General features: G+C 42.9%; 1 protein-coding gene across 1 annotated transcript in view; it reads right to left on the reverse strand.

Moving 5' to 3' along the window:
• Positions 1–22,730, reverse strand: part of APOB (apolipoprotein B) — a 139,946-nt gene that overhangs the window by 100,074 nt on the left and 17,142 nt on the right. The window contains exons 4-9 of the mRNA XM_033937488.1: positions 21,444–21,589; positions 17,210–17,363; positions 9,146–9,301; positions 5,344–5,468; positions 5,155–5,240; positions 3,897–4,119 (exon numbers count right to left, since the gene is read on the reverse strand). Coding sequence (XP_033793379.1) covers positions 3,897–4,119; positions 5,155–5,240; positions 5,344–5,468; positions 9,146–9,301; positions 17,210–17,363; positions 21,444–21,589 — 890 coding nt within the window. The remainder of the gene's footprint in view (positions 1–3,896; positions 4,120–5,154; positions 5,241–5,343; positions 5,469–9,145; positions 9,302–17,209; positions 17,364–21,443; positions 21,590–22,730) is intronic.

Genomic DNA, 22,730 nt, shown 5'->3' on the forward strand with positions numbered 1-22,730 from the left:
AGTGTTCCTTGGATTTCTGCATTTAACTAATGAAGAGGTTTAACTGTGCTTAAATTCTAAGGATAATTGGCCACTAACAAGTGACTTTCGGCACTGGCACTAAGTTGTACACACATAAATTTTTAGATGTATTCTATAAAGAGGTGTATACAAATTCTAGCATGTGGAATCAAGAGGGGAGGGCATGGCCAGATGAGGAGTATGGGCAGGTTGTGGGCATTCCAAAAATGTATGTGCCCGATCTGTGCCTAAGTTAGGCGTGAGGATTTACATCAGGCGTTGGTTGGTATAAATTGTCATGCCTAAATGTAGGGCTTCTTTTATCAAGCCGCGCTAACCCCCGCGCTGGCCAAAAACTACCGCCTGCTCAAGAGAAGGCGGTAGCGGCTAGCATGGCCGGCGGTTTAACACACGCTATTACGTGCGTTAAACTGCTAGCGCGGCTTGATAAAAGGAGCCCTTAGTCACAGGTCTTGGCGCTAAGCACTATTCTATAAACTGCAGGTTAGCTTTAGGCTTGGTTTATAGAATAACTCTAAGCATGCCAATTTTTTGGGGCACCCTATAGAGCAGGGATTCCTAACCTGGGGTCTGTGGACCTCTAAGGTATCCATGGATGGGTTTCAGGGGGTCCATAAGTGTCAGATAAAAAATAACATTTATATTTACTATACAGCCCAGTATCAATATAATACAGCAAAATATATTCATCAGGAGTCCAAGGTGCTGGTACTTTTGAAGTTATCACAGTATTTACAGCACCTCATTAGTACAATTTATGGCTTGAGATTATATCTATGAGATAATCACAGTATTTATTTAAAAAATTTATAGCCTGCTTAAACCTAAGCGGTTTACATAAAACATATATAATAGCATAGAACTAAAAAATTCTTAGATGCGTTTATTTGTTTATCTATGTATGTGCTAGTTCTGTGCTGATTATGTATATTTTAGGTTTAAGCGGGTTATAAATTTTTTAAATAAATACTATGATTATCCCATAGATATAATATCAAACCATAAATTGTACTAATGAGGCGCTGCAAATACTGCAATTACTTCACAAGTACTAAGAACATGAGAACATAAGAACATAAGAAATGCCTCCGCTGGGTCAGACCCGAGGTCCATCGCGCCCAGCAGTCCGCTCACGCGGCGGCCCAACAGGTCCAGGACCTGTGCAGTAAATTTCTATCTATACCCCTCTATCCCCTTTCCCAGCAGGAATTTGTCCAAACCTTTCTTAAACCCCAGTACTGTACTCTGCCCTATAACTTCCTCTGGAATTGTATTCCAGGTGTCCACCACACGTTGTGTAAAGAAGAACTTCCTAGCATTAGTTTTGAATTTGCCTCCTTTCAACTTTTCCGAATGCCCTCTTGTTTTTTTATTTTCTGAAAGTTTGAAGAATCTGTCCCTCTCTACTCTCTCTATGCCCTTCATGATCTTGTAAGTCTCTATCATATCCCCTCTTAATCTTCTCTTTTCTAGGGAAAAGAGTCCCAGTTTTTCCAATCTCTCAGCATATGAAAGGTTTTCCATCCCCTTAATCAGTCGTGTCGCTCTCCTCTGAACTCTCTCGAGCAATGCCATATCCTTTTTAAGGTACGGTGACCAATACTGGACGCAGTACTCAAGATGTGGACGCACCATTGCCCGATACAGCGGCAGGATAACTTCTTTCGTTCTGGTTGTAATACCTTTCTTGATTATACCTAGCATTCTATTCGCTCTCTTAGCGGCAGCTGCGCACTGTGCTGTCGGCTTCATTGTCATGTCCACCATCACCCCCAAGTCCCTTTCTTGTGCACTCTCATTCAAAAACTTCCCTCCCATCACATAATTATACCTCGAGTTTTTGCTTCCCACATGCAATACTTTACACTTCCCAACATTGAATTTCATCTGCCATCTCTCTGCCCATTCCCCTAGTTTGTCCAAGTCTCTTTGCAATTCTTCGCAGTCCTCCTTTGTCCGAGCTCTACTAAATAGTTTGGTGTCGTCCGCAAATTTTATTATCTCACACTTCGTCCCTGTTTCTAGATCATTTATGAATATGTTAAAAAGCAGCGGCCCGAGCACCGAGCCCTGCGGAACACCACTCGTGACCTTTCTCCAGTCTGAGTAGTGGCCCTTCACCCCTACCCTCTGTTTCCTACCTTCTAACCAGTTTCTGATCCATCTATGCACGTCTCCGTCCACCCCATGGTTCTTCAGTTTCCGGAGTAGACGTTCATGAGGCACCTTGTCAAAGGCTTTCTGGAAATCTAGGTATATGATGTCTATGGGGTCTCCTCTGTCCATTTGTTTGTTAATTCCTTCGAAGAAGTGCAGTAAGTTAGTCAGGCACGATCTTCCCCTGCAGAAACCATGTTGGCTGGTTTTCAGAAGTTCGTTTCTTTCAAAATGTTTATCGATGTTTTCTTTTATCAGTGCTTCCGCCATTTTCCCCGGAACCGAGGTCAGACTCACCGGTCTGTAGTTTCCCGGGTCCCCTCTTGATCCCTTTTTAAAGATGGGCGTTACGTTGGCTATCTTCCAATCCTCCGGAATCACACCTGTTTTCAGAGATAGGTTGCAAATTTGCTGCAGTAGTTCTGCTATTTCCTCCTTTAGTTCCTTCAGAACCCTTGGATGGATTCCATCCGGACCCGGCGATTTGTCAGTTTTTAGTTTTTCTATCTGCCTGCGCACCTCATCAAGGCTCACTTCCATGGATGTTAACTTTTGTGCATGATTTCCCTTGGATTCTTAATGAATATATATATTTTAATTATTTCTTTATTAGATTTCAAATTTTTCAGGATCGTAACAAATCATAATATAATAACTGTACAATGGAAAAAATAATATCAATTCAAAAATGAATAATAGGAAAATAACATTATTTTGTACAGTTAGTCTACAATAATAATAAAGTAGGGCAGTGATAACAATGGAGTGTACATACTTAAATTTCTAAGGAAAAGAAAAAGATGAGTGTCGTACTCTGGGTTGACATTTCATTCTCACAAAGTTTATGCCTGAAGATCTAATGGGGTACTGGTAGGAATAACCTCTCTGCCGGACATAAATTGAATTAATTGTGATGCTTTCAGAAATATATTTAACACCCTGGAGATTAATCAAACACTTGCAAGGATATCTAAGAGTAAAAGTCGCCCCCAACTTTATGACCTAGGGTCATAGGAGCAAAAATTGCTTCCTCCTAATGAATATATTTTGATGTATTCTACTTGCCATGTTCTCTCATCATACCATGTTTTGTCATATTATCCTCAGTAGTTTCCCAAGTTCTAAAATATCTGAAAACAGCCCTAACTTACTCCACATTAAAGCATATGCTACTGATATTATAGATGTTCCCATAATAGCATCTATAGCTATATCTGAAGCATTTACAACGCCTCATTAGTACAATTTATGGTTTGATATTATTTCTATGGGCACTGATTACTTCAGAAGTACTAATGCCTTGGACTCCTGATGCAGACACTCTTGTCGAGTCTGCCGCAAGCCTAGATGATATTTTGCATTTGTTATATTGGTTGTCATTAAAGTGTGGTTCGCTTGAAGACCTGGCTTTTCTGCTCCTGCTTTGGACTGCCTATGCCCCTCCCACATCTGTACCTCCCTCTACCAGTTGTACACTTAAGGAACTACACACTGGTTACAGATTCCCAACTGTAATTTAGTGTCAATTAACTCCTATTATAACCAATTATTGATTGTTAATGCCAATTAATATATAATTTAATAATTATGTTATATGCATAACTTGCAATATTCTATAACCTGTATGCACAATTTTGCATGCTGTGCAAAAATGGGTGCACAAGTTTATAGAATCAGGGTTTTTTTCCGTCCTACAAAGATGTAATTGTATTACATACCTTGATGTTTCCATCATCTTTGGTATGAGAGAACCCAGGGTCTCATTTTGTAAACCTCGAAGTCCAGTCACAAATTGGTGAAACAGATTAGCCCTCTGCTGGTTCTGTTCTGATACTGACAGCTTTTGCAATTCCTGCAAGATTTTCAGAACAGAGTCTCCACTCTTTAATGGGAGCTTATCATCAGCACTCTCCAAAGCAAGGCCCTTCATTGCAGATGCATCTGTTCAATGAACAAATTATCCTTAAGGTCTTTTACTCAGATTATTTAAAATGAAATAACCCCATTCTTAGAACAAATGGCAGTCTTCAGTTGTATTAACATGCATTCATGCCTAACATCTAGTGGTAATACTGTAGTCTAAGACCTTTTTTCCTTGAAACGTAAATGGGGATTTGAATGCTGACTGCAGGGCCTGTGTTAGACATGCTGGGACCCATGGGAAAAATTAAGGAGGCGGTCCCCCAATTCTTCTCCTCCCTATCCCCTCCCCCTGAGTTCCCCACCTACCAAATGCCCTCCCATCCAGCATCATTCCCTTCTTCCTCCTTTCTTCCCTCCTTACCATCCTCAGGTTCACCAAATCAAGTTTCAAGTTTATTATTTATTTGATATACCACCTATCATTACGTCTAGGTGATTTACAATACATTAAAAAATATATTATTTATATACATACAGTATATATATATATATATATATATATATATATATATATATATATATATATATATATATCTTAAAACAGGGGAAAACTGCTTTCCCATCCAGCATCCCTCCCTTCACTTTTAAAATCAGCTGCTCCAGGGGGACCCCTTGGGCTGCGATGTTTTTTCCTTCTCATCACCTGGTTCCAAAGTCCCCCTTACCTGTAAAAATGTAATAAGGTCTCTGGCAGAGAAGTGATTCCTTGTTGCTGCTCCTTGCCATGGTCCACACCCCCCCCCCCCCGACACAACTTCCTGTTTTCGCATGGGTGGACCGCATCAGAGAAACAACGCTGAGGAAGCCATGGGCAGGATCAGAGAATTGCTGCCATGCCTTGCATTTGTACAGGTGAGGGGGGGGGGGAGCCTTCAGAACTGGGTGAGGATAAAGAAAGGACATCCTAGCCCAAGAAGCCCCTCTAGAGCTGTGGAGCCCAGGGCACTTGTTATTCTGTCTCCCCTTAACGCTGTCCCTGGCTGTCAGCCATAGGTGACAACCCACTGCATCTCAAGAATACAATTTCAGAATTTGAATTCTATTGTATAGTACCTTCATCAAAGTTTCTGCTGTTGATCTTAGGTGACTCTTCAAACTTTAGAGTCTGTTTGACTTGTGCATTTATACCATACTGGTTTCTGTTATAAGAGAGAACATGCACATGTAAGGTTAGAGTAAATACACTTGAAATAAAACATATTCAAAGTAGATTGCAGTAAGTTACATCAACATATAACCTACTTGTATGAGAATGGAAGAAACAAGTGTCTTTCAGTACAGACTGCCTCAGAGACATGACGTCTTTTAGCATCAATAGTGTACTTGCAGGACTGGGTGCTGCTGATCAGCTTGGATAGTGGGGAGTTCTGTGGATTGCAAATAAAATAGAGACATAGTTTTCACTATATATAGTATTAGGGTTACCAGATTTTCTGGACCTAAAATTCAGACTCATAGTCCTGCCTCCAGGCCCGCCCAGTTCCACCTAACCCCGCTCAATTCTGCCTGAGTCACACCCCGTTCTGCCCCCAGCCCCGCACCCTGAACTTGTTCACTTCTCGGAAGGGCAACTGCACATGCGTAATGACATCACATGCATGCACGAATGCGTGTGACGTCACTGCATTGCATTCGCACATGTGCAGATGCCATCTCGACGTCACTCCTAGCTGGAAGCTTTTCAAAACCCGGACAAAGTGCCGGGTTTTGAAAAGCCGTCAAGATGCCCAGACCAGTCCTCTAAAAGGAGAACATGTCCAAGGAAATCCAGAAACTGTTAACCCTATATAGTATCATTTTCATAAAAATATAACTGATATTGTTTTACCATTGCCATGACACTATGGAGCAAATTCTATAAATGGCACCCCGGTTTTAGGCGGCCTACCACTGCCTAAATGTCAATCAAGATACACGCTTTTGAAAAATTCATGAGGTAGGCCGCCTACATTGTAGGTGCCTCCAGGAATCTAGTGAGGCACGTAGGGCCACCTAACCTCGCCTAAGGCTAGGCATGGGCATGGTTTCACCCAGAAGTGACCTTAGGTGAGCTTAGACGACATCCTAGTTGACCCTAGGTGCCTCCCTGGGCCAGTGGAAGATGCCATAAATGTAGGCCAGCAAAAGGCTGGGCTACATTTCTGGCACCTTCAAGTAAACGCAGCTGCTGAATTAATCGGCAAATGAACCTCCCTACCGTGATCAATTTAGCGGTCGTGGCAGGGACCCATCCCCCCACTGCAAAGACTACCGGAAGGAGGGATACCTAGTCCCTCCAGTCGGGACCCCCGAAGCTGACCCCCACACTACCAAATGTCCGCGGCAGGAAGAGTTCCCAATTCCTCCTGCCAGACACCCCCAACCCCCATAATAACTGCAGCAGGAGGGATGCCCAGTCCCTCCTGTCAGACGTATCTGGCCAATTGGAATCTTAGGCCACTCCCAGCGCATCCCACAAAGCACTGGGAGACAGGCCTAAGATTCTGATTGGCCCATGTGCCTATGGCCCCTCCTATGGGAGGGGCCTTTGGCTTCTTAGCTAATCAGACCCTTAGGCCCCTCCCCCATGCATTCCACAATGCACCGGGAAGGGGCAGGCCGACCATTCAGATGAAGGTGGGCCTGCCGGCCGGACAGAGGAAGCATCCAGCTGGCCGGTCAATTACTAAAGGTACGGGAGGTTCAGGTTGGCTAGGCAGGGGTTGGTCCAGTTGGGCTAGGTGGGGGAGGAGGGGTTCGTGCTGGGCTGGGGGGGATTCCTGCTGGGGGTTCAGTGGCCTATCCTTGTGGGAGTGGGGTGAGGGGTCCCTTTTGGGTGTGGTCATTATGGAGGGTTGTCCGGCAGAAGGAACTGTGCATCCCTCCTGCTGGGGGATGTGTCAGTGGGTTGGCAGCAGGAGGAATTGGACATTCCTCTTGCCGAAGACATTCAGGGGTGGGGGCCAGCTTCAGGGGTCCTGGCATGAGGGACTGGGCATCTCTCCTGTCGGTAGTCTTCGTGCGGGGGGCAGGGCACAGACTGCGGCCGCTAAACTGATAGCGGTGGGGAGATCCCTTGCCGCCATCAGTTCAGTGGCAACATGATTCTCTAACTAGCATCGGTAATATGGCCGCTGGTTAGAGTGGTGGTTAGGTGGCTTATGTCAATTCTTTATAGGGCACCCATGTGCGATTCTCAAAAGCTGCTTAGGTGGCTTCTGAGAACAAGCACCCTACATTTTGATAGATATTTTAATTCTGTCATACCTATTCTATCCTACTGAACGAGTCATTTTTATAAAAACAAAAAAGATGAATGCATTTTCCAGAGAAAGGAAAATGGTAAAACTAGAGGGCATAACTTGAGGTTGCAGGGAGGAAGACTTAGGGGTAATTTCCTCCCGAGAGAAGTGGTGGAGAGGAAAACGGAGATGGAATTTTAAAAATTGTGGGATAAGCACAAATAATCTCAAATTAGAAAACAAATGGTATAAATTAAAGAACTAAGGCCGATACTGGACAGACTTGTACTGTTTGTGTCCCATATATGGTGATTCTGTGTAGGATGGGTTGGGGAGTGCATCAATGAGAACTCCACTAACTTAGAACATGAAGACATTACTGGCCAGACTTTACAATAGATATCCTGCAAACAACGGGATTGTTGGATAGGCTGGAGTGAGCTTAGATGACAACTTCAGCAGTTGGAACCTAGGACATTACCTGGTGGACTTTAGTCTATGGGCCAGAAATATCAAAGAGACAAGTTATTTAATCTTGTATTTTTATTGAGAATAACTAATGGGCAGACTGGATTAGATCAATTCAGGTTTTTATCTACCATTATTTATTATGTTACTATGTTACATTAGCATGTAAGGGAAATTTTCAAAGGCATGTGCCTGGGTAAACACTCTTTTAACCATGTAAATAGGCCTATTTTATTAAAATGGCATGTGAGATTTCACAGTGTGCATATTTTTAGCTGGGTTCAGTGGCAGCCCCTGTAGAGGGTCTAGAGAAGGAGGAGGAACACTTGTAGTCACTGCAGTAACTGTTTTATGGGCCCTATCCAATATTTTGATTGGGAGCTCTTAATCTGAAATTCTGCCTCTATGGGCTCCCCAATGGGAGAAGGGTAGGAAGGTTATTCTAGTATTGCTGGGTTTAGATTGCTACAGCTGAAAGAAAAAAAACTAAAAGAAATTGAATTTTCAAAAGTGTGCAAGATGTTTTATTCCCCCTCTATCTTCTGCACAAATTCCAGATGTAAAATGTAAAAGTGATTTTGCTTTGCATGATTAATTTTCAAAGCACATATGATAAATGTGCCTGTGTAGTATGAAACTACATGGACTACTCAAATTGTTCCTATATCACTTTTAAAACAGCTGAATCTATAACATGCTCTGGGATGGGGCCTAAGGCCCAGGCAGACGCTTCACTGGACCCGGAGGAGCAGGAGGAACCGAGCACCCCTCCTGCTCCCAACTTTTAACGGACAGGGTGTCGGGCCGTGCCATGTTGGGGGTGGGCCGTGCTGTGCCAGGGGGTGGCCTAGGGAGGGGATGTCGGGCCGTGCTAGTCATGGGGGCTTTTTTTTTCATTTTTTTAAATAAGCCTGATATTTTGCAGCCTATTAAAAAAAAAAAAAAAAAAGCCGGCAGAGGCCCTGACAGCAGTGACAGAAGGCTGCTTCTCCTGTCACTACTATCAGGGTCTGCGCATGAACGGGGATCGCACATTTGCGATTCCTGCTCGCAAATGGGGGCGTTCCTCCGATCGCCCCCATTTGAATATGACTGATTTGTGAATAGGTCGGACCTGCCCGAATCGGAAACGGATTGTTCTGATTTGGGCAGGTTAGTGAATCTAGCCCATAGTTTAACATTAGCATTAGATCAATAAAAGGTCAATAGAGATTAGAAGACTCCTTGCTGAAGGATGACTCATCATCAACAGTTTGGTATTCCAGGCTAGAAATTTCAAAGGCAAAGCTTTAGATTAAAGCACATGCTAAATTGACAATTAAAAATCAATTACAAAAAAATCTGTTTATATTTACCAATCCTTTGATGAGAGCTATAGGGCTAGCATAATCTCTGGAGGGTGAAAACTTATCACACGTTTGCAGGTTTCTATTGATGGTGACCTCTGTGGCTATATTTCCTTTTTTGCTCTTGAATTCAATTTCACTGGTACATTTTCCATAGACAGTATCCTTAAAGAGAAAGACGACAATAACAAAAAAATCTCAGTAAAATGCATTAAACACCACCAATAAATATATAGGTCCCTGTTTAGTAATGCTGGCTTTTACAAAGCTGCGGTGGAGGTTTCTACCATGGGCCACTGAGTTAAATGCTCTGATGCTCACAGAATTTCCAGAAACCTCTACTGCAGCTTTATAAAAGGAGCCCTAAACTCTTTTTTTATTAAATTATTTATTTATTACTTTTCAATAAATTCACAAGCATCCACTTGTTCAAGAAATACAGAGAATAAGGCAATCAACGCTCAAAATAAAGAAATGAATATCCTTAAAGAAGAAAACAATTATCTTTTCCTCAGACCACAAAATTATACCTGAAGGAAGCATGGAAAGATAAGGAGATCTTAATTTTAGTATTAGTACAGATAATATGCTTAACGGATTACAAACACCATCAAAAACCCTTCTAAACTAGTTTTGTACATTCTGGATTAGCTTCTTGGTATCTAAAAAGGCTCTAAACTGGTTGGGAGCAAACAAGACATATTTTGTCCCAGCATACTTGAGCAGACATTTACAGGGGTAACTTAACAAAAAGGTAGCCCCCCCAGCACTTTTGCTTCTTATCTCATACTCAGGAATACTTTTCTGCGTTCCTGAGTAGATTTCGTTACATCTGGGAAAACCCAGATTTTTTGACCCAGAAATAGAGCTTGTGGAAGTCTGAAAAAATTTATGCATCACTGTGTTTAGATCTTGCTCAAACACAAAAGAGACAAGAAGAGTGGAACAAGTTTCAATTTCTATAGTGGATTTCTCCAAAACTTCAGACAAATTACTCATGTCAAGAGGTTGTATCTTGTCACTTCCGGGCAAATCCTCTGGTTTCTTTTTTTTTAGGAAGATAGTAGATTTTGTTTATAGGAGGCAATGCTTCAGATGGAAATTTAAAACTTCCAACAGAGGAGCCCTAAACTCTTAAGTATTTGCAGTTATAACATGACAATCAAAATTAACACATCTTAGTAAAAGGGCCCCTTTTAGAGATGTGCACAGGCAAACACAAATTACCCCCAGTTTTACCAAGGTGTGCTATGCGTTTTGACGTACGTTTAGTGTGCGCTAACCGCTAATGCGTCCATAGACTAACATGCACGCATTAGCGTTTAGTGCGTGGTTAGCACGCGCTAAAACGCATAGTGCACCTTAGTAAAAGGAGCCCTTAGTTTTCTTGGATGTATTTTTTCCTCTGGTTAGCATCATACATTCATTTTACTAGGAGATGTTTAGTGCAAATTTAAGGTGAACTAATTAAACTGCACTAACCCCCTCTAAAAAATTGGGGTTGACTAGAATGGCACTTAGCACAATTCTACAAGGTGCACACACATTTATAGAATCACACTAAGCACCTGTGTGTCGCATAACTTTTAGGCTAAAACCAGGTCTAAAGGCCAGCCCTCAAGTTGTGCATGGATCGGGCATATTCTATAACAATGCGCGTGAAGGGGCATAATAAAAAAAAAACGTCTAAGTCCCCTTTTGGCCTAAGGCCTTAAACATTGAAAGTAGACCCTGAATCTCGGGTCTCGGTCTCCTTATATCATAAACAGCTTGGGGCTCTTGGACCCCCGCTGGATTTTTCCTTTGTGCTGGCGGCTTGGCAGAGGGATTTGGGGCGGGAGCTTGGGGTGGATTTTTTGCTGCGGGCTCTTCGCTGTATCCCCGCTTTGGTACATAGTGCGGAGCTTTGAGAGTGCTACTTCAGGACCTTGTTGAGAGCGTATGCCTCCCAGGGTCGGGCCTTCCATATGGGCTGTGTCGATACCCAATACTGTCTCACCTGTCACACAGAGGTGAACTCTTACTTTCATGGCCTTTGGGGTTGTGAGAGTATTCTGAGCTTTTGGGGGGCCTTGGCTTCCTTTCTTCAAGGTCTCCTACGGGTTTCTGTTCCTGTCTCTGTATATCACATGTTGTTCGTTCATTTTTCTCTGTTTTCTGTGTATACCTCTGCTGAGAAATTGTTTTTGAGCAAATGTTATATTCTGGGGAAAAAGTGTATTCTGAATTTCTGGTTGGCTGATACTCCTCCCTCCTTCTGGTACTGGAGGAATAAATTGCATGACCTTCTAGGCTGGGAGGCCAACCTGGCTTCTTTCTCTTGTCGACGGAGCAGAGACTTTGTTCATATCTGGTCACCCTATTTGGACAGTTTGTCTCCTCGGGTTCGTAGTCGTATCTTGAACAGACTGCAGTTGTATTCCATTCCGCCTGTCTGATCTGGGGGGAGGGGGGCTGGGGGGATTGGGGGGGTGTTCTGGAGGGAGTGTTGTTTTGGGGGGGTTTGGGGGTTAGGGGCTCTTTGTAACCTGAGAGGACATCAGAGTCCAGTCCTCTTGGGGGGGGAGCCTTGTTTTCTTTTTGTTTGTTTTTACTTGAATTCTTGTCTGCTGTTTGAATTTGTTGCTGTATGGTTTGTTTCTTAATAAAAACAGATTTCAACTAAACATTGAAAGTAGAAGCAGGGAAAATGTCCATTATAAAAAAAACTTCCAAAAGGAGTTTTTTAAAAAAATTTTTTTAATAATGGCCTGCCTTTACATTCAGCTGTTTAAACGCCCAGGCCACCACTACGTCTACATTAACACCATATAATCAACCTAAAAAAAAGCCTAACTCCCAAACGCTCAAAACAAGAGCTTTTAGGCGAAGGAGGAGCCAGTCCTTTACCTAAAAGCTGGATTCTGTAACCGGTGTCTGTCAAAAACAACACTAGTTACAGAATCCTTCCCCCCCCCCCGACGACATCGGGGCAAGAGGGAGTCCAAGCCCTCTTGCCCCATGGCACCCCCGATCTCCCCGCATACGATTGGGGTAAGAGGAAGCCCAAACCCTCTTGCCCCGCGATCCTCAACCCCCCCTGATGACATTGGGGCAAGAGGGAGTCCAAGCCCTCTTGCCCCGCGGCACCCCTGACCTCCCCGACTACGATTGGGGCAAGAGGGAGCCCAAGCCCTCTTGCCCCGCGATCCCCAACCCCCCCTCGATGACATTAGGGCAAGAGGGAGTCCAAGCCCTCCCCTCCCCCCACCACACGATCCGGCCAGGAGGGAGCCCAAGCCCTCCTGGCCCGCGACCCCCTCTAAACCCCACCCTCCACTAAAATACGGGAAGGAGGGATCCCAGGCCCTCCTGCCCTCGACACAAACCTATTCTGGTTGGCCCAGGTGCCTCCGGCCCCACCTTTGGGTGGAGTTTGAGCTGCCTGGGCCAATCCGGCCCCATTCCTGCGCTGGCTGGCCTGACGGACGGGCGGGCTTGGCACCCGTCCGTCCGGCCAACATTTTGTGAGGTACGGGGAAGAAGGGTGGGAGGGGGGTGTCGTGGGGTCAGCGGGGGGTTACAGGTCATGGGGAGGGCCAATTGGGGGTTCAGGGGGCGGTCATTGGGGGGGTTGCATTGAGGGCAGGAGGGCCAGGGATCCCTCCTGCCTATATTTTAGTGGGGGGTGGGGGTTAGAGGGGGTCACGGCCAAGAAGGCTTGGGCTCCCTCCTGGCCAGATCATGTTGGGGAGGTCGGGGGTTCCGCGGGGCAAGAGGGCTTGGGCTCTCTCTTGGCCCGATTGACGGGGTAGATCGCTGCAGGAGAGATGGGTCATCTCTCCTGCCGCTTTAGCGATCCCAAGTGCCGCGTTTGGTGGCACTTAGTGGTATCGCTATTGCAGGGGGCAGGGGAGATGGTTGCGGTGGGGGGGGTGTAGGTTGCCGGGCCACTGAGCTGATCGCACTAGCTGCCATCAGCTCAGCGGCCCCTTTTTCGGCACTTATGCCTGTTTTGACTTGGTCTAAGTCAAAATGTATAAGTGCCGACTAGGCAACCTGTCAAATGTTTTGGTTATATATGTTGTACGCCTAGGTCTAGGTCGGCCTACCTCCCGCCCTTTCCCCACCTCTAAAAACGCCTCTTTTCTCTCTGTGCATTTAGAGGCAGGGGCCTAAGCTGGTTTTAGATACGTCTAAAACCAGCTTTGAACATAAGAACATAAGAACTGCCATCTCCGGATCAGACCCATGGTCCATCGAGTCCGGCGATCCGCACACGCGGAGGCCCAGTCAGGTATACACCTGATGTAGTTTTACCACCCATATCCCTCTATGCCTCTCATAAGGAGATGTGCATCTAATTTGCCTTTGAATCCTAGCACAGTGGATTCCTTAATAACCTCCTGTGGAAGAGCATTCCAGGCGTTCACCACTCGCTGCGTAAAGCAGAACCTCCTGACATTTGTCCTGGACTTGTCCCCCCTTAGCTTTAAACCATGTCCTCTTGTCCGTGTCACGTTGGACAGTGTAAATAATTTGTTTTTCTGCTCTATTTTATCGATGTCTCTATCATGTCCCCTCGCAGCCTCCTCTTCTCAAGGGAGAACAGTCCTAGTTTCTTGAGTCGTTCCTCATATTCCAAGTTCTCCATACCTCTTATTAGCTTCGTTGCTCGTCTCTGCACCCTCTCCAGCAGTTTTATATCCCTCTTTAGTTTGGGAGACCAATGTTGGACACAGTATTCCAAGTGTGGTCTGACCATTGCTCTATAAAGCGGCATTATGACTTTCTCCGATCTGCTCATGATTCCTTTCTTTATCATTCCTAACATTCTGTTCGCTTTCTTTGCCGCTGCCGCGCATTGTGCCGACGGCTTCAGGGTCCTATCTATCAGTACACCCAGGTCCCTTTCTTGTTCGCTCTTACCCAGAGTTGCTCCTGACATTCTATACTCGTGTTCCTTATTCTTACTGCCTAAATGCATTACTTTGCATTTCTCCACGTTGAACTTCATCTGCCATTGCTCTGCCCATTTCTCTAACTGATACAAGTCGCTCTGGAGTTCTTCGCTATCTTTCTGCGTTCTGATTGTCCGGCATAGCTTTGTGTCGTCTGCAAACTTAATGATCTCACTGGATATTCCGTCTTCAAGGTCATTGATATAAATGTTAAATAGGATCGGCCCAAGTACCGAGCCCTGGGGCACACCACTAGTCACTTTCTCCCAGTCTGAGAACTTCCCATTTATGCCCACTCTCTGCTTCCTGTTTTCCAGCCATTTGCCTATCCACCTGTGTATATCTCCCTCTATTCCATGGCATTGTAGTTTCCTGAGAAGTCTTTCATGCGGAACTTTGTCGAATGCCTTCTGGAAGTCCAAATATATTATGTCCACCGGCATTCCACTATCAATTTGCTTGTTCACGGTCTCAAAAAATTGAAGCAAATTCGTTAAACATGATTTCCCTTTCCTGAACCCATGTTGACTGGGTTTCAGCAATTCGTGTATATCTAAGTGCCGGACTATGCTATCCTTGATCAGTGCTTCAACCATCTTTCCAGGGACAGACGTAAGGCTCACAGGTCTGTAGTTGCCCGGTTCCCCTCTCGATCCTTTTTTGAAAATTGGCGTGACGTTCGCTATCTTCCAGTCATCTGGTATCTGTCCAGTTCTGATTGTCAGATTGGCGAGTTTTTGCAATAACTCTCCGATTTCAACCTTCAATTCCTTTAAGACTCTCGGGTGAATTCCATCCGGTCCAGGGGATTTGTCACTTTTAAGTTTGTCGATCTGGTAGTATATCTGGTCCAAATCTACTTCAACTGTGGTGAGGCTGTCTTCTATTACTCCACTAAACACTTTCACAGTTTCTGGTATTTTTGCGGTATCCTCCTCCGTAAAGACGGACGCAAAGAAGGAATTTAGTTTGTCCGCAATTTGTTTATCTTCCTTAATGTACCCTTTTCTTCCCTGATCGTCCAAGGGTCCCACCGCCTCTTTTGCGGGTTTTTTCCCTTTCACGTATCTAAAGAAGGGCTTGAAGTTTTTGGCCTCTTGTGCTATTTTTTCTTCATAGTCCTTTTTGGCATCCCTCACCGCCCTGTGACATTTCTTCTGATCGTCTTTATGTTTGTTCCATGCTTCGGTTGTTTTCATGTGTTTCCATTTTTTGAAAGAGTCCTTCTTTTCTTGTATGGTTTCCCTCACCTGTCTGGTAAGCCATGCTGGTTCTCCCTTACCCTTTGTTCTCCTTTCTTTGGAGATCCTCGGAATGTATAGGTTTTGTGCTTCTGTGATAGTAGTTTTCAGTAGGGACCATGCCTGCTCTACTGTTTCAAGTTTATCCACCTTTTTTTTGAGTCGTTGTTTCACCATGGCTCTCATGCAATCGTATTTGCCCTTTTTAAAGTTAAAGGTTTTGGTTAAGGTTTTGGCACTTTTTCTATTCCCGATGTCAAGCTTAAAGATGATCACATTGTGATCGCTCGTCCCCAGCGGTGTCGTAACTTCTACTTCTTTTGTCGGTCCCGTGAGGCCATTTAGCACCAAGTCCAGGGTGGCGTTGCCTCTTGTCGGCTCTTTTACCATTTGTTCCAGGAAGCAATCCCCTAGCGCCTCCAGGAACTTGACCTCATTGCCGCAGTTGGAGGTTCCTAGTTTCCAGTCTATCCTCGGGAAATTGAAGTCTCCCAATATTATTACATTGCCCGTCTTGCATTCTCGTTTGATTTCCTCTATCATTTCAGAGTCAGTTTCATCCGCCTGTCCCGGGGGACGATAGAAAAGGCCAATTTTCGTGTCTGCACTGTTTTGGCCAGGAATCTTGACCCAGAGGGACTCTAGCTTCTCTTTCGTTTCCGTCGTAGCCACTTCAACAGATTCTACTCCTTCCTGAACATATAGGGCAATACCTCCACCTTTCTGCCCTACTCGATCTCTTCTATATAGTTTGTATCCCTGAAGTACTGTGTCCCATTTGTTTTCTTCATTCCACCATGTTTCTGTTATGCCAATGATTTCCAACTTATCATTTCTTGCTATTGTCTCTAGTTCCCCCATTTTGTTTCCTAGACTTCTAGCATTGGTATACATACATTTGAGTTCTCTTCGAGTTACTTTTTTGGACTTTCTGCTCTTTGCTGTCCCTACTGTTTCTTTCACGGTCTCCTTAACCGCTCCAGTGTTGTCTCCCTTATTTGCTGTGCGGTCATCCCCTCCTGTGTCTGAGTTGTCCCTACCTGCCCTGCCTTGATTATAGGTACTTGGATGATCAGGCTTTTAAATCGTCCAAGTACCCATTTAGGCCACTTTTTAGACTTTTTTTTTTTATTATTATTATGAGCCCCATAACTTTTAGGAATGCCTATGATTCGCCCATGCCTCTCCTCTGATTGCATCTCCTTTTCAAATGCACACAATAGAACTGGTGCATGCATTTTATATATTTATTTATTTATTTATTTATTTATTTATTTATTTATTTATTTAGATTTATATCCCGTTCTCCCAGTAGCTCAGAACGGTCTACAAGTAAACATACACAGTAGAAGTAATTAGGCAAATAAGATGTACAATAGGTTTAGATGCTTGGACATACAAGATTGTGCAGTATTTATCAGGGTACAAACAATTTTTCAGAGTACAGACAATTTATCAGAGTACAGACTAAGAGAGGACTATACTGAAATTTAGGAGAAGTTAAATAGGGGAGAGAAGAGAGAGGTGGGGTTTAAGGGGGGGGGTGTAGACTGAATTGTGCAGGTAACTTTTAATTAGTGTCAATTAGCGCTGATTTCAAGGTGTTAATCGCCAATTATTGGCACAATTAGCTCAATTAATCATTTAAGTTGTGTGTGCAAATTGGCTCTTTATACCCTAAAGGTTTTTAGGAACACTAACAAATACACATTCCTAGTTACTTTTGTGGAACAAACCTCCCATAATGTCTTATATTGCAGTGAGATAACGTCTTCTAATTTCGCTCTCTCTCTCTTTTTTTTAACTTGGTAAAAATATATATACAGAATTTTTATTTTGAGTGGAATATTCACAGGTCAGCAAAGAATCAAATCAGTGTGTTCTAAAATTACCATAGAACCAGCTTCTTTGGTATCTTCAGTCTCCACTGGAACAACAAGGGCTGAAATAATGCCTCTCTTGATATTCAGAATATTCACAGGTTCATCCTTTTCTGGATACAATAGGACCTGTTTTCCATCAGGAATGCTAAATTTAAGCTCATACCTATCACAAGATTATAAAAAAAGGAAATTAGGAAACCAGGAGATCTTCAAATACATGTCTGGTAAGATATACCCCCTGTTTTACTAAGGTACGCTAATCGAATTAGCGCACTAAACGCTAACACGTCCATAGACTAACATGCACGCATTAGTGTTTAGCATGTGCTAAATTGATTAGCGCGTGCTAATCGGTTAGCGCACCTTAGTAAAACTTGGCAATAGTGTTCGTTTTTTTATTGATAATTTTCTACATTACATATTTCAAATGAAATACAGTAATGAAATCATAGTCCACATCAATGAGAGGAGACAACTTAAATTATTCATTTATACAAACACAAGGAAAATGGACCCAACCCATCCTTCTACATTCTTATATATTCCTTAATACCCTATTTTGCCTACCCCTCAACAGAAAGTTCTCTTTCAATTAGCAGTCTCTCAAGCTGACAAGGATCAAAGTAAATATATTTGTTACATTCTAATGTCACAAGACATTTACAAGGAAATTGAAGAAAAAAATTAAGATATCACCCTATCTTCTAATTTCAGAAATTCTTTCCAACGTAATTGTGCAGTTCTAGCCACATCCGGAAAAATCTGGATGGGTTGTCCACAAAACTGAATCTTTCAGTTGGAAATAATTTTTTTAGAATAATTATCTTCACCTGTTCAGTTGAAAAGGTCACCAAGAAGGTAGCTCTAGTAGGAATATCCTCCTAAGAGGATTCAAGGAAGATTCTAAATTAGCTCCCCCTTTTGTGGCCTCTTCAATTTTCTCAACTTTTGATACTGAAACATAATCAGAAATAATTAATTCCTCCACTTTATCCAAAAATAATATCTCATTTAAATATCTACACAATAAAATTTCCGGAGACAATAGATAACATGGGAAAATTTTAAAAATGTGATGTTCTTGCTCGAATATGATTTTCAAGAAATTCTAATTGCCTGTGTATAATCAGACAGTCTTTAACAAAAGCTGAAGAAACAGATTGAACATAGGCAAATTTGATGATATCTGTGACAGTCTGATATTCAACTTGTCAATTTTAGCATCTAGTTCTTGAAATTTATCAACTGTCTGTCGAGAAAAACTACAAAGTTGTGGTATAGTATTTTTTATACACTCTTCAGTTCTAACCACTACTTGCCAAATGTCTTTCAAGGTTATATCTTGAGGATGATCAATAGATTTAGCCAGGTTAGGACAAACCACAGCTGTTGGAAAATCACACACAGCTTTTGGTTGCACCTGAGGAGTCAAACTTAAATCTGTAGATATTTTGGCCCTGATTCTTCAAAATGTATCTAAAGTTAGGCACCCTTTGTAGAATTGAGTTCAGCACTGTTTAGGTGTCTAACTTGTTAGGAGTCCTTTAGAAAATCAGGTTTTAAGTGAGATTTAGGCATCCAAACAGTGTCCTTAATGTTATAATATTTTATTATTATGTTAATAGAATGGCGATTTTATGCTGGTTTTCATTATAATTGTAATACTAGGGATTTGATTTGTTTAATGCTTTTATTTATTTCTCTTCCATCAAACAGAGTGACTGGGATTCAAACCAGCAACATTAGGATGGAAGGGTATAGGTTTAACCAGTGTGCTACAGAGTGAGCTAGCAAGCTACATAGCAATTGTAAATCTGGGTCTTATAGGCTTTGTAAGGAAGTCTACTTTGAGCACAGTTTAGGCTTCAGATAGACCTGAGTTCTATGGACGGAACATAGGCACTCTTTGGACGTTCTTCCGAAACTTAGACACAGTTTGGATGTCCTTAATGTGAACTGCTAAATAGCTCTCTGGGTATTTATTTTTGCTTTATTAAGCTCAAAATGCATTTAATAAGGCACCACATAAACGGGGCACATCCAAACAGATATATTGCATGCAAAACTTTTTTTTGTGGACAGCAGTGCTATTTGCAAATCTCTAAGCTATCATATCACAGAGCAGTCAGAGACACCTGCCTGGAAGCTGCTATAGCTCAATAAGTAAAAGCCCTGTCCTATCTTCCAGAGGTCATGGGCTTGAATCCCAATCAGCTCCCCCAGCACATATTTTAATTGTGGCATTCTATCTTGCAGGTGTACCTTGATGATCGCACAATGAGGTCACCATCAGACATGGGCTTTTTATCATGCTGGCTGGTTTCAACAAGTGGTAGCTAGTAGATCGGGTCTACTTGAAAGTCTATAACCTAGTAAAACCACACTAGCAGCTTAGTAAAAGGGGCACGTACCGGTTGATCATCAAAATGATTTAAGCAGCAGAAAAGGCTTCTAGCTGGTTAAATTGTCTATTTGGGGCTAACCAGCTATTTTCAGTTGCCTTTAACTGGTTAGTACGTATCTTAAAACTGACTATTTTAAGGGTGTTCCAGGTACAGAACCAGCGGTCGGCTAGTTAAGTGCTGATATTCAGTCCTTAATCGCATAAATAGGACCACATAAAACTCAGTCCTGTCTTCACTTGGTGCCCCATAGCTGCATGCGCACTTAGGGTTTTGTGATCCGTGCCACCGTGCTGTGTCCCTCTTTGCCGAATTCCATTTCAGGCGCGTGGAGCGGCTTGTGACGGCGATTTCAGCGGCGGTTTGACACCTGCGCTGCCAGGACGCCTCTTCTCACCCCCCGACCAGCAAACGCAGCAGCCGTGGGGCATTGGCTAGACCAGCCCACTTCGATAATGCAAGGTGGGCTGGCCTAGCAAAATCCCCAAGGGAAAGGAGAAGGCCTACTGCTGGACAGGGGGATCAGGTAAGAGGAGCTGCTGGATGGGGGGGGGGGGGTAAAAGGAAGGGAGAAGGCCTACTGCTGGACAGAGTGAGCAGGGAAGAGGTGCTGCTGGATGGGGGTGGGGTGGGGGGGGTAAAAGGAAGGGAGTAGGTCTACTGCTGGACAGGGCGAGCAGGGAAGGGGTGCTGCTGGACAGTGGGGAGGTAAAAGGAAGGGAGAAGGGCTGCTGCTGGACAGAGGGAGCAGTGAAGGGGTAGTGGTGGACATAAGAACATAAGAATTTGCCTCCGCTGGGTCAGACCAGAAGTCCATCGTGCCCAGCGGTCCGCTCCTGCGGCGGCCCATCAGGTCCATGACCTGTAAAGTGATCTGTTGTCTAGAACCTGTTCTTCCCTAATCCTTTATATCCTTCAAACCCCTTTTCTTTTTTATCTATACCCTTTCTTTCTCCTTTATCTGTAACCTTTAATCCACTTATCCTTCAGGAATTTATCTAGTCCCTCTTTGAAACCCCATAATGTAGTCTGAGCTATCACACCCTCCGGAAGCGCATTCCAGGAATCCACCATCCTCTGTGTGAAGAATTTCCTAGCATTGGTACTAAACCTGTCCCCTTTCAATTTCTCCAGATGTCCTCTTGTTCTTGTAGTTCCCAGTTGCTGAAGAAAGACAGACAGACAGAAAGCAGCCAAGGAGAGAGAGAGAAAGAAAGAAAGATACACACATCTATTCTAGCACCCGTTAATGTAATGGGCTTAAAGACTAGCTTCTTATATTCTTAAAAGAAAACTGGAAAATGAGATGATAGACGCTTATAAAACTAAAAATGGGATGGAAGAATTAAACAACAAAACTAAGAGGATACTTCATAAAATTAATAACTAGAAGGCTGAAAACAAATTGTGGAAAGTTCTTTTGGTTTTTTTTGGGGGGAGGGGGGTCAGTGAAGCTTGGAATCTGTTGTCAAAGAATGTGGTTAAAAGGACCAAAACAGTAGGATTAAAAGATGCATGGACAAGTTTCTGGACAAAAGGTCCATAAAAATGATTAGCTAGGTAGGCTTGAAAGAGCCAAATTAATTATGTGAATTGGATGTTCTTTTTGGGATCTGCCAGATACTTGTGATTTGAACTGGCTACTTTTGCAGACAGGATGCTGGAATTGATGGACTTTCAACCAGCATGCTTATATTCTTAAACCAGCTCTAGGAATATAATGATGCTAACATCAGGGCCTCTATGATCATAATTCAGCTTGCAGTCCTGCTTGCAAATATTGAAAGACAAAGCAATATCATAATTATTCATTTTAATAGAACTTTTTATTTTTCACTTACTTAGACATGGCATTTGAGAACTCATCTGAATTCTTTGACCTCTTTAGTATAGGCTGTCCTTCAGAGTTGACCCCGTACACCTCTCGCAGGGTGCACTGATTTATTCGAAGGATGAAACTACACACCTGTGGAACCTCCAGGTCAACCTGAAAACAGAATAATTGATTTGTTGATTCAGGAAGTGTTTGCTTTGTACAACAATGCCCACATTTTCTGGCCTGGATAAATTGCTGTAACACAGAATATTCTAGATCAAAGGTGCTCCAATGAATATGCATGAGGTCTTTTTGCATGTGCTACATCCAGTGTCTGAAAATAGATCTCATGCATATTCATTGTGAATATCCTTAAAAAAAACAACTGGGTTGCAGCCCTCAAGGACTAACACTGAGCACCCCTATTCTAGATTTGATCTTTCATGCAATAGGGTAATCTCAAGATTTATGGGCCTTTTAGCTAAGCTGTGTAAAATTTGTATTTATCACAGCTTAATGTAGGGTCAGCAATGTAAATATTAAAAGGAGTGAACAAGTACAATCAAAAGGAGAAGAAAAATAGTGTAGGGTGGAAAGGAAAAATAGAAAAATCAAAAGGGAGGCTATAGAGGGAGGCAGGGTATTGACTGGACGTAAGAGAACACTGGGAGGGAGGAGACTAGTAGGATTTGAAAGGGGAGAAGCTGGAGATAGAGGAAGAAAAGCTGGCAGAGAGAAAATGGAAGAAGATGGGAATTAAAAAGAAATGGAAAGAGGTGAAAAGAAGGAACGAGAAGAAGTGTAAGAAAGCAAAACTAATGTAAAGCAAAATATAGCAGAAAACAGAGACAGTGAAAAAAAAGATACATGCATTGTGAAAAGGTAGGAAAACTATTTATGGGGGGGCAATAATCAAAGCTTTCTGCATGAGTAAAAAAAAAAGTTAGAATTATTGCCTTCCTTCATACAGACAGACATATGTGTATGCCCTTTGGGAATAAATTTTACACTGTATGTGTAAATGTAAAATCTGTGGGTGGTTTGTACCTGCAGACATCACATCAGAAGAAATAACTACCTGATATTTGTGCAGTTGCTTTTCCAATGTTAAATTACACGTGGAGGAACATTTTCAATAGGATGTCTAAGTCTGAATTTGCCCAAAAATATGTTCAGGAATAATTAATTGCCCCAAGTGCACTAAACTGCAAACAGATATGAATTAATGTGCACACAGGTGATTATAATACACACCTTAGAAGGTGTGTATTATAATCACCTGTGTGCATATTAATTCATATAAGTCTGAATT

The sequence above is a fragment of the Geotrypetes seraphini genome, chromosome 3 (assembly GCF_902459505.1).
Source record: "Geotrypetes seraphini chromosome 3, aGeoSer1.1, whole genome shotgun sequence".
NCBI lineage: Eukaryota > Metazoa > Chordata > Amphibia > Gymnophiona > Dermophiidae > Geotrypetes > Geotrypetes seraphini.